The 20,032-nt window shown below is 44.5% G+C and overlaps 1 protein-coding gene across 1 annotated transcript in view; it reads left to right on the top strand.

Annotated features, from left to right (window-relative positions):
• Window positions 1-19,311, top strand: part of LOC139266116 (sterile alpha motif domain-containing protein 15-like) — a 283,681-nt gene extending 264,370 nt beyond the window's left edge. The window contains exons 33-34 of the mRNA XM_070883964.1: window positions 19,075-19,162; window positions 19,273-19,311. Coding sequence (XP_070740065.1) covers window positions 19,075-19,162; window positions 19,273-19,311 — 127 coding nt within the window. The remainder of the gene's footprint in view (window positions 1-19,074; window positions 19,163-19,272) is intronic.
• The last annotated feature ends 721 nt before the right edge of the window (window positions 19,312-20,032 follow it).

Raw genomic sequence — 20,032 nt, forward strand, 5'->3', positions numbered from 1 at the left:
TGATCAAAGTTTTCAGGATATTATGAGGAACAGATAGTGTAGATAGAGAGAAACTATTCCGGCTGGTTAGGGATTCAAGGACTAGAGGCATTATCTAAAAATTAGAGCCAGACTTTCAGGAGTGAAATTAGGAAACACTTCTACACACAAAGGGTGGGAGAAGTTTGGAACTCTCTTCCACAAATGGCAATTGATGTTGGGTCAATTGTTAATTTTAAATCTGAGATAGATAGCTTTTTGTTAACCAAAAGTATTAAGGGATATGGGCCAAAGGCAGGTATATGGAGTTAGGTCGCAGATCAGCCATGATCTCATTGAATGGCGGAACAGGCTCAAGGGGCTGAATTGTCTCCTCCTGCTCCTATGTTCCTTGACCACACTTGGAGCGCTGTGCGTTGTTCCGGTCTCCATATTATAAAACGGAATCAAAGCACCAGTAAAAGTGCTAAACAGATTTACACAGTTAATACCAGAACTGAGAGGGTACAACTGTCAGGAAAGACTGAATAGGCTGGGGCTCGACATGATAGAGGTCTTTAAAATTATTAGCAAGAAATAAAAAAGTTGTTTCCACTTGTGGGGAGTCCAAAACGAGGGGCAGTGGGGGAGAAATTGCGTAGCGTGCAGGTGTGCAAAGGTATCGGCGGGCGTTATGCAACTGAAGCCGACGTGAAATTCCGGTTTAGCACTCCAGGAAGAAAGTGGAGCACTAAATAAAGCACTACCGCTTCCCTTGGAGCGCTAACACCGGCAAGATGGGCGGTAGTGGCAGAACGCTGCACAATGTCAAGGGCAATGCTGCTGGATCAGAGGCTTCTTCCCTCCCTTAAAGGGAAGGGCCGTCGCCGTGGCTTCTGCAATAAATCGATATCCCTCCTCGCCGACGGCAACCGCGATCCGCGACCATGAAGCCCCACGCCCTCGAGCAGAGCGCAGGGCCGATCAATCGCGGCCGGAACAAAATGGTGAAAAATTAACCAAAGGGTTCCAAACAAATTTTTAGCCTTATGCCAAGTGACATTACCTAACAGAGTGCAGGGTCGATCAATCACGGCACAGCAAAATGTTGGAAAAACAACCTAAGAGAAAAAAAAAGAATTTTTCTATGGACACAAGCGGCCTTACGTTGAAATGCCGCTCCCCAAGCAGACGGCCTGACAACAACACCTGCTGCTGTCGATGCTGAGCCTGGCGATGCTGCAGGGGGCGGGACCAAAGTCGATGACGTCACGATCTCCAGGGCACACGTGTTAACGCCGCAAACATCCATGGCAATTTGGCGGGCATCAGTACTCTCGCCACGCCCGGCCGCAGAGCACGGTAGTGCCCCTTTATTGCCCCCCTGGAGGTGCAAAGGAGGCCAATTTCCAGCCCATGGTAGTCACCAGTAAATCCAATAAGGAATTCAGGAGAAACTTCTTCAGTCAGAAAGTGGAACTCGCTATCACAGGGAGTGGTTGAAAGGTATGGAAGGATATGCTGATAGGGTGAGATAAAACAAACAGGAGTGGAAGGAGGCTCGTGTGGAGCATGAAAACCGGCATATTGTTAACTGAGTGTCAACACTTTGGGCTAGAAACTCGGGAAAGGTGAAAAGCTGCCATTGCCATGGCAGTCTGCAGTTAGCGGCTGCCCAAATTAATCACGCGGTATTTTGGTGCTGCCTGCTGTTTTACATTAGCGCAGCGCTGAACTTGCCGTGTAAGGCTGGTCTTTGAGCGTTGCTCATAGCAGGAAGCCCAATGTGGCATGGCCATAGCGTCTCAAGATCAGGAGCAGCGTTCTCTTAAAGCTCGTCTTTCATTTTAGAAAGCAGTATCGAGCCTTCAAAGGGGAACTGCCTTCTAAAATGAAAAAAACTAAAAATCATTTAAAATTAGGCAGTCTCTAGCCTATAGAGCTCAACTGCCTTCTGAAAAAAAATAAACAATAAAAATAATTCCCAAATGGTAGTCTTCAGCTCTTAAAGCTGAACTGCCTTCCACACAAATGGTAAAAGTACTTCAGCACTAAAAGTACTAACACAAATGGCTCAACATGCCAGGGAAGGGGGACCCAAGGTCTCGCACGCAGCACTCCAGCTTTGTGCAGAGGATAAACACTGCAACAGAGGTCCTCTATCCACAGGGGCCAGGAGGCCCGCCTGAAAGAACAATGTGGGACCACTACTGGGACAACCACTTTTGCAATAAGTGCCTGCATCTAGAGGGACTTCAGCAGACACTGTGGGTCATCAGGGAGGGGGAGAGTTACCTGGACACCCCTTTGGTTAGGTAGTGGTGCAGGCCTGGTTAGTGGTCAGGGACAGGAAGGTGTGACTGCAACTCAGGCAGGTAAGGGGACCCCAGGTGCAATGCTGGAGGAGCCTCAGCCTTTGTCCTTATCCAACAGGTATGAGGTTCTTGCTACCTGTGTGGATGAGGGAAAAGCCTGCAGATGGATGAGCAAGCTGACCATGGCACCATGGTGCAGGAAGCCATTCAAGTGGGGGGGAGTGAAAGGGAATGCAATTGTGGTAGGGGACAATATATTCAGAGGGATAGACACTGTTCTCTGTAACCGTGACCGAGAGTTCCGAAGGTCATGCTGCCTGCCCGGTGCCAGGGTTAAAGACATCTCCTCGCGGCTGGAGAAGAACTTGGAGTGGGAGGAGGAGGATCCAGTTGTCGTGGTCCACGTAGGAATGAAGTTCTGCTGAGGGAGTTTGAGGAACTAGAGTCCAAATTAAAAACCAGAACCTCAACGATAATAATCTCTGGATTGTTACCTGAGCCACGCGTCAATTGGTATAGGGACAAGCAGTTTAGAAGGTTAAATGCGTGGCTCAAAGAGTGGTGTGGGAGGCAGGGGTTTTGCTTCATGGGGCACTGGCACCAGTACTGGGGAAAGAGGGAGCTGTTCCGTTGGGATGGGCTCCACTTGAACTGGGCTGGTAGACAGGGCTTTAAATAATGAAGGGAGGGGAATTCAGGAAAAAGTAAATTTAAAAGCAGCAAGTGAAAACTCTAGAGCAGAGCAGAGTTTTGGGTAAAAATAAGCAGAGTGGGTCAGGAAGGGACAGAGAGAGTAACAAAGGTCATAGGGCATCAGTGACATTAGGGAAAAATAGAAAAAAAGGCAAAGCTAAAGGCATTATATCTGAATGCATGAAGAATTCGCAACAAACCAGATGACTTAATAGTGCAGATAGAAATTAATGGGTTTGATCTAATTACGGAGGCGTGGTTGCAAAGTCACCAAGGTATGGACCAAAGTGACCAAAATATTCCAGGATACTTAACATTAGAAGATATAGGCAAAATGGAAAATGAGAAAGGGTAGCCCTGATAATAAAGGATGGGATAAAGACAGTAGACAGAAAGGATCTTAGCTCGAAAATCATGAAATAGAATCAGTTTGGTTTACATAGAAACATAGAAAATAAGTGCAGGAGTAGGCCATTCGGCCCTTCGAGCCTGCACCACCATTCAATATGATCATGGCTGATCATTCCGTCAGTACCCATTTCCTGCTTTCTCTCCATACCCCTTAGAGCTAAGAAACAGCAAGGGGCAGGAAACATTGGTGGGAATTGTTTATAGTTTCCCAAACAGTAGTGGTAATGTCGGGCACAGTATAAATCAGGAAATTAGAGGTGCATGTAACAAAGGTAATACAATAATCATGGGGGACTTTAATCTACATATAGAATGGGCAAACCAAATTTGCAGTAATAGTGTGGAGGACAAATTCATGGATTGTATACAAGATGGTTTTGTAGATCAGTATGTTGAGGAACCAACTAGAGAACAGGCAATTTTAGTTCTAGTATTATGCAATGAGAAAGGGTCAATTAATAATAACCTATAGTAAAAGGGCCTTTAGGGAAGAGTGACCATAATCTGATCGAATTTTACATTAAAAGGTACGACAGTAGACCGGCAATGGCTAGCATTTAAAGAATTAATACATAATTTGCAACAAACATACATTCCTCTTAGGCACAACAACCCCACAGGAAAAGTGGCCTAACCGTTGCTCACAAGAGAAGTTAAAGAAAGTTTTAGATCAAAGGAAGAGGTGTGTAATGTTGCCAAAAAGAACAGTAAGCCTGAGGATTTTAGAAGTCAGCAAAGGTGGACCAAGAAATTGATAAAGAAAGGGAAAATAGAATGAGAGTAAACTAGCGAGGGACATAAAAATAGATGGTAAAAGCTTCTATAGGTATGCAACAAGGAAATGATTAGCAAAAGTAAATGTGGGTTCCCTACAGGCTGAGACAGGAGAAATTATAATGGGGAATAAGGAAATGGTGCCGGCAATTCTCGGCAGAGGCATGGCTGAGCCCTTGGCCAGCGGCGGGGCTGAAAAGATACAAGATACTGGTATCCTCGTACATTATCCTCCTTCTGCCCTCCCCTCACCACAATTCCATCCTTGTACCTTCCTCATTTCACACACCCAAGCAATTCAACTTGCCCAGCTGATGGTTGGCCAAGAAGAGGGAGAGGAGAGTGAAGAAGAAGAAACACTGTCATTGGATTTCACTCTCCCAGCCACTAGCACCTCGAGGTTGACCAGCAAGGCCATCTGCAGTGCCCCCCACTGAAAGTCAGCAGCCTTCCACCAGCCTTGCTGCAGCCACTGGGGTAGCACTACGTGACATCAGTAGGATAGGCAAAGGCATTCACTAAGGGAATGCACTAGGGTGGTTAGTTGATGTCTTGATGTCATATTGGATGCATATGTGGATAAAGCTGGATTGGAAGGTTTGCTCTGTGGTGGTTTGTATTTCAGCATTGTGGCCGAGGAGCTGCTGTGACGGTCAGTAACCGCAGGAAGGGAAGGTGTGGGACTGATGTTGAAAGGGGTATTGGGGTCGTGGACACTGGGAGCGCAGATGGATGATTCCATCCTGGATATCTCGACCAGAAAGGGGCTGAAGGGGATGCATCCTTCCTTCTGCTTCCTCCTCTTCTGCGTCTTCCTCTTCCCTCCGCGAACGGATGCTGGAAATCTGAAATAAATCAGAAAATGTTGGAAATGCTCAGCAGGTCAGGCAGCATCGCGACCTAAACCATTAACTCTGTTTCTCTCTCCACGGATCCTGCCTAACCCGCTGAGTATTTCCAGCATTTTCTGTCTTTTCCGAGGACTTCATTTACCATCCGGGGCCTGGAAAACATCCCTGCACACTAAAAATAAATGTTTTAACATATATTGCACCCAGCCACTACTTCAATAAAATATTTAAAAATCCAGTCCATGTGCTTAAATACAAACTTACCTGAAAGATGTGTGTGTCCCTTTAAGTAGCGCTGACAGCGTCTCTGACGCACCCTCATTTTTCAGAGCAAGCTTAGGACCCAGCGTTAAAGTTAGCGCTAACGTCCACATTTGCAGAGCATGACATCACATAGGTGTTGCGCGACGACTGCCGTCATGCTCTGCTGTTTGCGTTTCTCGGGCCAGCGCGCAACAAAATGGCGGCTGCCCAGTCTTGCGCCAGAGGCAGGCGTAAGCGACGCAATCGGCATGTGTTTTCAATAAACGGGCCTTACCGGAGAGTGGTAAGTACTCGGATTTCTAGGTCGTAGTGTTCATGGTGGCTATGTGGTTGATGTGAGGAGCGTGAATACCTTTAATGGATCCACCTATAATGCCCTGCCCTCTTAGCAGGACTCCCTGGGGACAAAAGTTCTGCAAATCATGACTGAGGTGTGCCCTTTTCCACAGGAAAGTGATCAAGTTATTTTCTGTGGCAAACATGATAGGAAGCACATGCTTTATGCAGCAGTGAGCTGGAGACTGACTTCATGGAATCATAGAAAATTACCTCACAGAAGTAGGCCATAGAAACATAGAAAATAGGCGCAGGAGCAGGCCATCTGGCCCTTCAAGCCTGCACCACCATTCAATAAGATCATGGCTGATCATTCCTTCAGTATCCCGTTCCTGCTTTTTCTCCATACCCCTTGCTCCCTTTAGCCGTATGGGCCATATCTAACTCCCTCTTGAATATATCTAATGAACTAGCATCAACAACTCTCTGCGGTAGGGAATTCCATAGGTTAACAACTCTCTGAGTGAAGAAGTTCCTCCTCATTTCAATCCTAAATGGCTTACCCCTTATCCTAAGACTATGTCCCCTGGTTCTGGAATTCCCCAACATCGAGAACATTCTTCCTGCATCTAACCTGTCCAGTCCCGTCAGAATTTTATATGTTTCTATGAGATCCCCTCTCATCCTTCTAAACTCCAGTGGATACAGGCCCAGTTGATCCAGTCTCTCCTCATATAATAGTCCTGCCATCCCTGGAATTAGTCTGGTGAACCTTCGCTGCACTCCCTCAACAGCAAGAACGTCCTTCCTCAGATTAGGAGACCAAAACTTAACACAATATTTCAGGTAAGACTTCCCTGCACCTATACTCAAATCCCCTTGCTATGAAGGCCAACATAGCATTTGCCACCTGCTGTACCTGCATGCCAACCTTCAGTGACGAATGAATCATGACACCCAGGTCTTTTCCTAATCTGCCACCATTCAGATAATATTCTGCTTTTGTGTTTTTGTCCCAAAGTGGATAACCTCACATTTATCCACATTATACTGCATCTGCCATGTATTTGCCCACTCGCCTAACCTGTCCAAATCACCCTGCAGCCTCTTAGCATCCTCTTAGCATCCTCTTCACAGCTCACACCGCCACCCAATTTGGTGTCATCTGCAAACTTGGAGATATTACACTCAATTTCATCATTGAAATCATTAATATATATATTGTAAAGAGCTGGGGTCCCAGCACTGAGCCCTGCGGTACTCCACTAGTCACTGCCTGCCATTCTGAAAAGGACCCGTTAATCCCAACTCTCTGTTTCCTGTCTGCCAACCAGTTCTCTATCCACGTCAGCACATTACCCCCAATGCCATGTGTTTCGATTTTGCACACCAATCTCTTGTGTGGGGCCTTATCAAAAGCCTTTTGAAAGTCCAAATACACCACATCCACTGGTTCTCCCCTGTCCACTCTACTGGTTACATCCTCAAAAAATTCAAGAAGATTTGTCAAGCATGATTTTCCCATCACAAATCCATGCTGACTTGGACCAATCCTATCACTGCTTTTCAAATCTGCTATTTCATCCTTAATGATTGATTCCAACATTTTCCTCATTACTGATGTCAGGCTAACTGGTCTATAATTATCCGTTTTCTCTCTTCCCTCCTTTCTTAAAAAGTGGTGTTACATTAGCAACCCTCCAGTCCATAGGAACTGATCCAGAGTCGATAGACTGTTGGAAAATTATCACCAATGCATCCACTATTTCTAGGGGACTTCCTTAAGTACTCTGGGATGTAGACCATCAGGCCCTGGGGATTTATCAGCCTTCAATCCTGTCAATTTCGCAAACCCAATTTCCCATCTAATAAGGATATCCTTCAGTTCCTCCTTCTCACTAGACCTTTGGACCCCTAGTACATCCGGAAGGTTATTTGTGTCTTCCTTTATGAAGACAGAACCAATGTACTTGTTCAATTGGTCTGCCATTTCTTTGTTCCCCATTATAAATTCACCCAAATCCGACTGCAAGGGACCAACGTTTCTCTTCACTAATCTTTTTCTCTTCACATATCTATAGAAGCTTTTGCAGTCATTTTTTATGTTTCCAGCAAGCTTCCTCTCGTACCCTATTTTCCCCCTCTTAATTCAGCCCTTTGTCCTCCTCTGCTGTATTCTAAATTATGTCCTGTCCTCCGACTTGCTACTTTTCTGGCTAATTTGTATGCCTCTTCCTCGGATTTAACACTATTCTTAATTTCCCTTCTTAGCCACAGTTGAGCCACCTTCCCCGTTTTATTTTTACTCCAAACAGAGATGTACAAATGTTGACGTTCGTCCATGTGATCATTAAAGGTTTGCCATTGCCTATCCACCATCAACCCTTTAAGCATCATTTGCCAGTCTAATCAAGCCAATTCGCACCTCATACCATCAAAGTTACCTTTCATAAGAACATAAGAATTAGGAACAGGAGTAGGCCATCTAGCCCCTCGAGCCTGCTCCGCCATTCAACAAGATCATGGCTGATCTGGTCGTGGACTCAGTTCCACTTGCCTGCCCGCTCCCCGTAACCCTTAATTCCCTTATTGGTTAAAAATCTATCTATCTGTGATTTGAATACATTCAATGAGCTAGCCTCAACTGCTTCCTTGGGCAGAGAATTCCACAGATTCACAACCCTCTGGGAGAAGAAATTCCTTCCCAACTCGGTTTTAAATTGGCTCCCCCGTATTTTGAGGCTGTGCCCCCTCGTTCTAGTCTTCCCGACCAGTGGAAACAACCTCTCTGCCTCTATCTTGTCTACCCCTTTCATTATTTTAAATGTTTCAATAAGATCACCCCTCATCCTTCTGAACTCCAACGAGTAAAGACCCAGTCTACTCAATCTATCATCATAAGGTAACCCTCTCATTTCCAGAATCAGCCCAGTGAATCGTCTCTGTATCCCCTCCAAAGCTAGTATATCCTTCCTTAAGTAAGGTGACCAAAACTGCACACAGTACTCCAGGTGCGGCCTCACCAATACCCTGTACAGTTGCAGCAGGACCTCCCTGCTTTTGTACTCCATTCCTCTCGCAATGAAGGCCAACATTCCATTCGCCTTCCTGATTACCTTCTGCACCTGCAAACTAACTTTTGGGGATTCATGCACAAGGACCCCCAGGTCCCTCTGCACCATAGCATATTGTAATTTCTCCCCATTCAAGTAATATTCCCTTTTACTGTTTTTTTTTCCAAGGTGGATGACCCTAGTTTCTGAATTAACTTTGTCACTCTCCATCTTAATAAAGAATTCTACCATATTATGGTCACTCTTCCCCAAGGGGCCTTGCACAACAAGATTGCTAATTAGTCCCTTCTCATTACACATCACCGAGTCTAGGATGGCCAGCTCTCTGGTTGGTTCCTCGACATATTGGTCTAGAAAACCATCCCTAATACACTCCAGGAAATCCTCCTCCACCGCATTGCTACCAGTTAGGTTAGCCCAATCAATATGTAGATTAAAGTCGCCCATGATTACTGCTGTACCTTTATTACACACATCCCTTATTTCTTGTTTGATGCTGTCCCCAACCTCACTACTACTATTTGGTGGCCTGTACATAACTCCCACTAGCGTTTTCTGCCCTTTGGTATTCCGTAGCTCCACCCATACCGATTCCACATCATCCAAGCTAATGTCCTTCCTTACAATTGCATTAATTTCCTCTTTACCCAGCAATGCCACTCCGCCTCCTTTTCCTTTCTGTTTATCCTTCCTAAATGTTGAATACCCCTGGATGTTGAGTCGTGTCCGTGTGAGTCGAAAAAGAGCTACCCAGCCTAATCATACCTTCCAGCACCTGGTCTATCACTCTGTAAGTGCATATCCAAGTACCTTTTAAATATGATGGGGGTTTCGGCCTCTACCCCACCCCCCCTCCCCTTTCAGGCAGTGATATCCAGACCCCCACCACCCTCTGGGTGATGAAATGTTTCATTATCTCCCCTCTAATCCTTCTACCAATTACTTTAAATCTATGCCCCCTGGTTATTGCCCCCTCCGCCAAGGGAAAAAGGTCCCTCCTATCCACTCTACCCAAGCTCCTCATAATTTTATACACCACAATTAAATCTCCCCTCAGCCTCCTCTTCTCCAAGGATAACAAAGCCAGCCTATCCAATCTTTCCTCACAGCTAAAGTTTTGCAGTCCCGGCAACGTCCTGATAAATCTCCTCTGTATCCTCGCTAGTGCAATCACATCTTTCCTGTCATGTGGTGACCAGAACTGTACGCAGTACTCCAGCTGTGGCCTAACTATTGTTTTATACAGTGAAGAACATAAGAAATAGGAGCAGGAGTAGACCATTTGGCCCCTCGAGCCTGCTCCACCATTCAATAAGATCATGACTGATCTGATCATGGACTCAGTTCCACTTCCCTGCCCGCTCTCCATAACCCTTTACTAGCTTATCACTTAAAAATCTGACTATCTCTGCCTTAAATATATTCAATGACCCAGTCTCCACAGCTGTCAGGGGCAGAGAATTACACAGATTTACAACCCTCTGAGAGAAGAAATTTCTCCTCATCTCAGTTTTAAATGGGCGGCCCCTTATTCTAAGACTACATCCCCTAGTTTTAGTTTCCCCTATGAGTGGAAAAATCTTCTCTGCATCCACCTTGTCGAGCCCCCTCATTATCTTATAAGTTTCAATAAGATCACCTCTCATTCTTATGAACTCTAATGTGTACTCAACCTATCCTCATAAGTCAACCCCCTCATCTCCGGAATCAACCTAGTGAACCTTCTCTGAGCAGCCTCCAATGCAAGTATATCCTTCCTTAAATACGGAGACCAAAACTGTACGCAGTACTCCAGGTGTGTCCTCAGCAATACCCTGTACAGTTGTAGCAGGACTTCTCTGCTTTTATATTCTATCTCCCTTGCAATAAAGGCCAATGTTCCATTTGCCTTCCTGATCACTTGCTGTACCAGCACACTAACTTTTTGTGTTTCATTCACAAGGACCCCCCAGGTCTCTCTGTACTGCAGCACTTTGCAATTTTCCTCCATTTAAATTATAATTTGCTTTTCTATTATTTCTTGCCAAAGTGGATAACCTCACATTTTCCCACATTATACTCCATCTGCCAAATGTTTGCCCACTTACTTAGCCTGTCTGTATCCCTTTGCAGATTTTTTGTGTCCTCCTCACAATTTGCTTTCCCACCCATCTTTGAATCACCAGCAAACTTGGCTACATTACACTCGGTCCCTTCATCCAAATCATTAATATAGATTGTAAATAGTTGAGGCCCCAGCACTGATCGCTGCAGCACCCCACTAGTCACTGTTTTCCAATGACCCATTAATCCCGACTCTCTGTTTTCTGTTAATTAGCCAATCGCTAATGTTACCTCCAACCCCGTGAGCTTTTATCATGTGCAGTAACCTCTTATGTGGCACCTTATAGAATGCCTTCTGGAAATCCAAATACACCACATCCACTGGTTCCCTTTCATCCACCCTGCTCATTACATCCTCAAAGAACTCCAGAAAATTTGTCAAACATGATTTCCCTTTCATAAAACCATGCTGACTCTGCTTGATCGAATTATGCTTTTCCAAATGTCCCACTACTGCTTCCTTAATAATGGACTCCAGCATTTTCCCAACAACAAATATTAGGCTAACTAGTCTATAGTTTCCTGCTTTTTATCTGTGTCCTTTTTTAAATAGTTCTAGCATTACTTCCCTGCTCTTGTATTCTGTGGCTTGGCTAATAAAGGAAAGCATTCCGTATACCTTTTTAACTAGCTTATCGACCTGTCCTGCTGCCTTTAAGGATCTGTGGACATGTACTCCAAGGTCCCTCTGTTCCTTCACATCTCTCAGACGTCATATCATAGGCTGTCCCTCAAAATTGAATCTCCTCTTAACCTTTTCTGCTTTAATCCCAACTTCTCTAGTTTCTCTATGTAACTGAAGTTCCTCATCCCTGGTACCGTCCCAGTAAATCTCCTCTGCACCCTCTCCAAGGCCTTGTTATCCTTCCTAAAGTGTGATGCCCAGAATTGAACACAATAGTCCAGCTGAGGCCTAACTAGTGTTTTATTAAGGTTTAGCATAACTTCCTTGTTTTTGTACTCTATTCCTCTAAAGTGAAGAATCCAATGGGCTTTTTTTTTTAACAGCCTTCTCAGCCTGTCCTGCCACCCTCAAAGATTTGTGTACATACATCCCCATGTCTGTCTGTTCCTGCACCAGCTTTAAAATTGTATCATTTAGTTCACAGTGCCTCGATTCATTCTTTCTACCAAAATATATCACTTCACATTTCTCCATGTTAAATTGCATCTGCCATATGCCCGCCCATTTCACCAGTCTGTTTATATCCTCCTGAAGTCTGTTACTATCCTCCTCACTGTTTACTACATTTCCCAGTTTCATATCATCTGCAAACTGTTAAAATTATGTCCGGTATACCCAAGTTCAAATCAGTAATATATATCAAAAAGAGCAGTGGTCCTAGTACCGACCCCTGGGGAACACCCCTGTATACTTCCCTCCAGTCTGAAAAACAACCGTTCACCACTACTCTCTGCTTTCTGTCCATTAGCCAATTCTGTACCCACGCTGCCACCATCCTTTTAGAACATAAGAACATAAGAGATAGGAACAGGAATGGGCCATACGGTCCCTCGAGCCTGCTCCACCATTTAATACGATCATGGCTGATCCGATTATGGACTCAGTTCCACTTCCCTGCCCACTCCCCATAACCCCTTATTCCCTATCGGTTAAGAAACTGTCTATCTCTGTCTTAAATTTATTCAATGACCCAGCCTCCACAGCTCTCTGCGGCAGCAAATTCCACAGATTTACAACCCTCTGAGAGAAGAAATTCCTCCTCATCTCAGTTTTAAATGGGCGGCCCCTTATTCTAAGATTATGCCCCCTAGTTCCAGTCTCCCCCATCAGTGGAAACATACTCTCTGCATCCACCTTGTCAAGCCCCCTCATAATCTTATAAGCATGGGCTTTAATTTTGCTAACAAGTCTGTTATGCGGTACTTTGTCAAACGCCTTTTGAAAGTCCATATATGTAACATCAACTGCACTACCCTCATCAACCCTCTCCATTACTTCATCCCAGAACTCGATCAAGTTAGTTCAACATGATTTGCCTTTAACAAATCCGTGCTGAATTTCATTTATTAGTCCAAACTTTTTAAAATACCGACTAATTTTGTCTCAGATTATTGTCTGTAAAAGTTTCCCCACCACCGACGTTAGGCTGATTGGCCTGTAGTTGCTGGATTTATCCCTCTCCCCTTTTTTAAACAGGGGTGTCTAACATTTGCAATCCTCTAGTCCTCTGGCACCACCCCCATATCCAAGGAGGATTGGAAGATTGTGGCCAGAGCCTCTGCAATTTCCACCCTTACTTCCCTCAGTAACCGAGGATGCATCCCATCCGGACCGGATAACTTTTCTACTTTGAGAACTATCAAACTTTTAAGTCCCTCCTCTTTATCTATTTTTGTCCTATCCAATATTGCTGCTGCATCCTGCTTAACTGTGACATTGGCAGCATCCTCTTCTCGAGTGAAGACAGATGCAAATTACTCAATAATTACCTCAGCCATGTCCTCTGCCTCCACAAGAAGATCTCCATTTTGGTTCCTAACTGACCCCACTCTTCCTTTGGCTACCCTTTTACCATTTATACATCTGCAGGAACCAGCTAATTTTGTGAGATCCCATTGCTGAATCAGTAAATTGGGCATACAACCTCATGGGCCTGATTCTAAGTGCACCCAACTTTCTGTTGGGGGTCCTGGAGGGCAGGAGCACAGTCAGGCCCAGTACAATACCTAAATGTTCAAGGTCCCGCACTGTATTTCATGAGTTTGGCCAAACCTCCATCCACTTTGGTAGCCTCACTCTTAAAATCACGGGCACCCCAGTGCCGGGCAGGCCAAGACTAGGTGTTACTACTTCTTAGATGTAGTTCGCTATTGCTGGGCTGTTTTTCAAGTTACCAATATTTTGACGAGGAGCAGTTTCCAGCTTTTGCATTAACATTTTGCAACTTTTTTTGCAAATCCTCTATTTGATTGTGCTCCATTGACATTCAATGTGCTAAATTCCTACAGCAATATAGTCATGCCGAAGCAGGTTGTGGGATGGGAGCCTGAAACTTCTGCCGAGGTACTCCCAACTTCCTACCCTAGTTACGCTAAACATAACAATGTAAGAACATAAGAAATAGGATCAGGAGTGGGCCATACGGCCCCTCAAGCCTGCTCCGCCATTTAATACGATCATGACTGAACATCGACCTCAACTCCACTTTCCCGCCCGACCTCCATGTCCCTTGATTTCCCCAGACTCCAAAAATCTATCGATCTCAGCTTTGAATATATTCAGAGACTCAGCATCCACGGCTCTCTGGGGCAGAGAATGCCAAGATTCACCACCCTCTGAGTGAAGAAATTCCTCCTCATCTCAGTCCTAAATGGCCTTATCCTGAGACTGTGACCCCTGGCTCCAGCCCAGGGGTAACAACCTCTCAGCATTTACCCTCTCAGTCCCCTTCAGAATCTTATATGTTTCAATGAGATCTCCTCTCATTCTTCTAAACTGCAGAGAGTATCGGTCCATTCTGCACAATCCCTCATCATAAGACAATCCTCTCAACATAAGAATCAATCTAATGAACCTCCATTGCACCGCCTCAAGTCAAGTATATCCTTCCTTAGATAAGGAGACCAAACCTGCACAGGACTCCAGGTGTGGTCTCACCAAGGCCCTGTACAATTGTAACAAGACTTCCTTGCTCTTATATCCAACCCCTTTGCAATAAAGGACAACATGTCATTTGCCTTCTTTATTGCATGCTGTACCTGCATGCTAGCTTTCTGTATTTCTTGGACAAGGATGCCCAAATCTCTCAACACCATCATTTAAAAGTTTCTCACCATTTAAAAATTGTTTTTCTATTCTTCCTATCAAAGTGAATAACCTCACATTTCCCCACATTATACTCCATCTGCTACCTTACTGCCCACTCACTTAGTCTATCTATATCCCTTTGCAAATGCTTTTTGTTCTCCTCAGAGCTCACCGTCCCACTGAGCTTTACATAAGAACATAAAAAATAGGAGCAGGAGTAGGCCATAAGGCCCCATGAGCCTGCTCCGCCATTCAATAAGATCATGGCTGATTTGATCATGGACTCAGCTCCACTTCCCTGCCCGCTCCCCATAACCCCTTATCCCCTTATCGTTGTATCATCAGCAAACTTGCATGCATTACACCCATCCCTTCATCTGCGGCACCCTACTCGTTATAGCCTATCAACCTGAAAAAGACCCGTTTATCCCTACTTTCTGTTTTTTGGCCATTAACCAATCCTCTATCCATGCTAATACATTACCTCCAATCCCATGAGCCCTTATCATGTGTAATAACCTTTTATGTGACTTCTTATCGAAGGCTTTTCACTTGTTTCCCTTTATCTACCCTGCCACTTACATCCTCAATAAACTCTAATAAATTTGTCAAACATGATTTCCTTTTCATAAAACCTTGTTGACTCTGCCTAGTCATGTTATGATTTTCTAAGTACCTGATACCACTTCCTTAACAATGGATTCCAGCATTTTCCCGAAGACTGATGTCAGGCTTGTAGTTCCCTGGTTTCTCTCTCCCTCCTTTCTTGAAAAGCGGTGTTACATTTGCTACCTTCCAATCTGCTGGGACCCTTCTAGAATCGAGGGAATTTTGAAAGATCAAAACCAGTGCAGCCACTATCTCTGCAGCCACCTCTTTTAGAACCCTAAGATGCAGACTGTCAGGTCCAGGGGATTTGTCAGGTTTTAGTCCCATTAGTTTCTCTAGTACTTTTTTTCTACTTATATTAATTACATTAAGCTCCTCACCCTCGTTAGACCCTTGGTTCCCCACCATTTTAGATATGCTTTTTGCGTCTTCGACTGTGAAGACAGATACAAAATATTTGTTTAACGTTTCTGCCATTTCCTTATTCCCCATAATTTTTCCTGTCTCAGTTTCTAAGGCACTAATGTTTACTTTTGCTACTCTTTTCCTTTTTACATATTTGTAGAAGCTCTTACAATCTGCTTTTATATTTCTTGCGAGTTTTCTCTCAGTCTATTTTTTCCCTTTTTATCAATTTTTTTGGTTTCTGAAACTCCCAATTCTCAGCCTTGCTTCTATTTTTTGCAACATTATAAGCTTCTTCTTTCAATCTAATGCTATCCTTAACTTCTCTATTTAGCCACGGATGGATCAATTTTCCTGTGTAGTTTTTGTTTCTCAATGGAATGTATTTTGTTGAGGATTATGAAATAGTTCTTTAAATGCTAGCCGCAGCTTATCTACTGCCGTACCTATTAATTTATTTTTGCAATCTACCTTAGCCAACTCACCCTTCATACCTATATGATTGGCTTTATTTAAGTTTAAGATTCTAGTTTTGGACTTAGGCTCTCAAAAGCAACGTGAAATTCTATCATATTATGATCACTCTGCCCCAGAGGATCCTTTACTATGAGATTGCTAATTATCCCTGTCTCATTACACAATACAAGATCTAAAACAGCCTGTTTCCTGGTTAGTTCCATGATGTATTGCTGCAGTACAGAGGGACCTGGGGTACTTGTGCATGAAACACAAAAGGATAGTATGCAGGTACAGCAAGTGATCAGGAAGGCTAGTGGAATCTTGGCCTTTATTGCAAAGGGGATGGAGTATAAAAGCAGGGAAGTCTTGCAACAGCTATACAGGGTATTGGTGAGGCCACACCTGGAATGCTGTGTGCAGTTTTGGTTTCCAAATTTACGAAAGGATATACTTGCTTTGGAGGCAGTTCAGAGAAGGTTCACTAGGTTGATTCCGGAGATGAGGGAGTTGACTTATGAGGAAAGGTTGAATAGGTTGGGCCTCTACTCATTGGAATTCAGAAGAATGAGAGGTGATCTTATCGAAACATATAAGATTATGAGGGGGCTTGACAAGGTGGATGCAGAGAGGATGTTTCCACTGATGGGGGAGACTAGAACTAGAGGGCATGATCTTTGAATAAGGGGCTGCCCATTTAAAACTGAGATGAGGAGAAATGTCTTCTCTCAGAGGGTTGTAAATCTGTGGAATTCGCTGCCTCAGAGAGCTGTGGAAGCTAGGACATTGAATAAATTTAAGACAGAAATAGACAGTTTCTTAAACGATAAGGGGGTAAGGGGTTATGGGGAGCGGCCAGGGAAGTGGAGCTGAGTCCATGATCAGTACAGCCATGATCTTATTGAATGGTGGAGCAGGCTCGAGGGGCCGTATGGCCTACTCCTGTTCCTATTTCTTATGTTCTTATGTATTGTTCTAGGAAACTTTCCTGAATGCATTATATAAACTCATCCTCAGATTACTTTTACCAATTTGATTTGGCCAATCTATATGAAGATTAAAGTCCCCCACGATTATTGCAATACCTTTGTTACAAGCATCTACTATTTCTTGATTAATATTCTGTCCAATGGTATAGCTACTGTTAGGAGACTTATATACTACTCCCACTAGCGTTTTCTGCCCCTTGTTATTCCTTATCTCCACCCATACTGATTCTACTTCCTGATCTTCCAAGCCAAGATCCTTTCTCTCTACTGTCCTTATGTCACCCTTTATTATCAGGGCTATCCTCCCTACTTTACTATTCTGCCTGACTTTCCAAAATGTCAAGTACCCAGGAACATTTAATTCCCAACCTTGGTTACCTTGCAACCACGTCTCTAATGGCTATTAGATCAAATCCATGTATCTCTATTGGGGTCTAGTTCGTCTATCTTGTTACGAATGCTCCATGCATTCAGATAAAGAGCCTTTAATGAAAACATTTTTCACCATTATTCCCTGCTTTGACATTATTCTCTGCTACACTGCTACAATTAAACTCTCTGACCCTTCCTGTCAGACTGCGTATTTTTATCCAAATCGCTACACTGTGACCTTTCTCTTTAGATATCTAAATTTCTCCTCACGTGATCCTTCCCCCGCTTATAAACCTTTATAAATCACTAGTTAGCAACCAGTTGGAATTTCTTTTTAGGAAGGATATCAAGGCCTTGGAGAGGTGCATTGGAGATTTATTGATTAGTACCAGGGATGATGGACTTCAGTTATGTGAAGAAGCTGGGGTTGTTCTCCTTAGAGCATAGAAGGCTGCGGGGTGATCACCTCTTGAAATGTGCTATCCACATAGCTCTCAGCCTTACAGATGCACTGCACTGAAGCCCAGCTGCTGGTCAAGCTTCGGAGCTTGAGCTCCTCCAGCTGACGACACTTCCTGCACATGTGGTTGTCCAGGACAAGGGAAACATCCTGGAACACCCAGATGGCATAAGATGGCATTGCCCTGCCATCTTATGCCTTTGTTTAAAAGAATATTAACTACTTAACAGAAACAAGCTCAAGGCTTTAAAAAAACACAATCACCAACTACTCACCAAGATGTCGCTTTGGATTTAGTTTGCCTCGCTCCCTGAAACTTGCACTCCCTCCAGGCTCAAAGGCTGACCTTGATCTCCAGCCCCTCCTCTCACTCTCCCTTAGGTCCGCTCTTGGTCCCATTAGCTTAGAATCCTTGGGTTCTGTGGCTCCACTCCTCATTTTCAGTCAGGAGTCTCACCCGCCTTTCTCCTCTCCACTGATTCCTATGCTCATCAAATTCCTCACTCTGCTTGCGTTCCACTCTGACTGCATTCACCCAGCTCTGTCTCCAACCACATTCCCCCTCCAAGTCACATACCTTGGCAATATATCGGCCGTTCCTTCAACATTGCTGGGTCAAAATCCTTGAACTCCCTCCCTCACAGCACCGTGGGACCACTTTCACCAGACAGACCGCAACGGTTCAAGAAGGCGGCTCACCAGCCACATTCTTGAGGGCAGTTAGGGATGGGCTTGCCAGCGACGCCCACATCCTGTGAATGTATTAAAAAAATTGGATGGCTTTTCATTAGAAATGTTGGAGATTGAACAGTTTTTAAGCAAGTACAGAGCCAGGGAAAAGTGGTAGGGTAGCGAGAGGGTGGGGGGTGGAAAGAACAAAGGAGAAGGTGTGATAGGGTGGAGAGCAGGAATGATTACATAACTAAAGGGACGATGGGCAAAAAGGGGAAGGCAATGGGACAAGTAAAGAAACAAACGATGGGTCCAGAAGAGGTGTGAATAGTTACAGCACAATCGCAGAGGGGGTGAGGCACATGGCAAAGAGAGAGGAAGGTGCCCGTGGCCTGGCAATGTGGCGGAGAAACGAGGGTCGACCCCAGGAGTGTGGACTACGCCACTGTCTGTGTAAGAAACTAATGTATCATTTATATGTGACTTTTAGCATTACTACAAGCTGACAAATTATGTGTGACAGTTCAATTTGTTTATACTTAAGAGTAGATTTCCATAAAAGATGTCTTTTCAAATAGTTTTGCTTGAAAACACATACTGAAAGTCCAAATTTATTTCAGGTCTCCTACGATAACCATTATAGAAAGTGGATCCCCAGAGGGTGCACGGAAATATACTGTTGGTCCCTCAGGAAAAAACAACACGCCTGTATGCCATAGTAAAAGATTATGGTCACCAAGGCAACAGCAAGTGCGGCATAAGCGTGAAAGGATGCCACCTCAGAAATCGGTATTATCTAATGCGTCAACGGAAAGTAGCAACAGAACCACGGAAACAATTACTCTCCCACCACCTAGGATAATATCTACTTGTCCACGACCACTTCACACACAAATCTGCCGCTCACTTTACCCCCGCCCACTATCCCCTTTTGCATTACTACCTCGCCCAGTCTGCCCTTGCTCACAATCTCCTCACTTACCACCCAAATCCCAAAGGGACATTCTCCCAGCACGCCCACAGCATACGTACGAAGCAACTGTTAAACCAGATCATCTTGTTCCCCATCTTCCCGCAACCTCACAAAGGAGATCATTGTATGATGCAACATGTCCCATTCCTGAAATGGACAGAACATTGCCAGATCATATCGCTTCCCGTCTTCCCGCACGCTCGCAAAGATCGTTGTATGATGCAACATCTCCCATTCTTGAAATGGACAGAACATTGCCAGATCATCTCGCTTCCCGTCTTCCCGCACGCTCGCAAAGATTGTTGTATGATGCAACATCTCCCATTCTTGAAATGGACAGAACATTGCCAGATCATCTCGCTTCCCGTCTTCCCGCACGCTCGCAAAGATCGTTGTATGATGCAACATCTCCCATTCTTGAAATGGACAGAACATTGCCAGATCATCTCGCTTCCCGTCTTCCCGCACGCTCGCAAAGATCGTTGTATGATGCAACATCTCCCATTCTTGAAATGGACAGAACATTGCCAGATCATCTCGCTTCCCGTCTTCCCGCACGCTCGCAAAGATCGTTGTATGATGCAACATCTCCCATTCTTGAAATG

Source organism: Pristiophorus japonicus, chromosome 6 (assembly GCF_044704955.1).
Source record: "Pristiophorus japonicus isolate sPriJap1 chromosome 6, sPriJap1.hap1, whole genome shotgun sequence".
NCBI classification, from domain to species: domain Eukaryota; kingdom Metazoa; phylum Chordata; class Chondrichthyes; family Pristiophoridae; genus Pristiophorus; species Pristiophorus japonicus.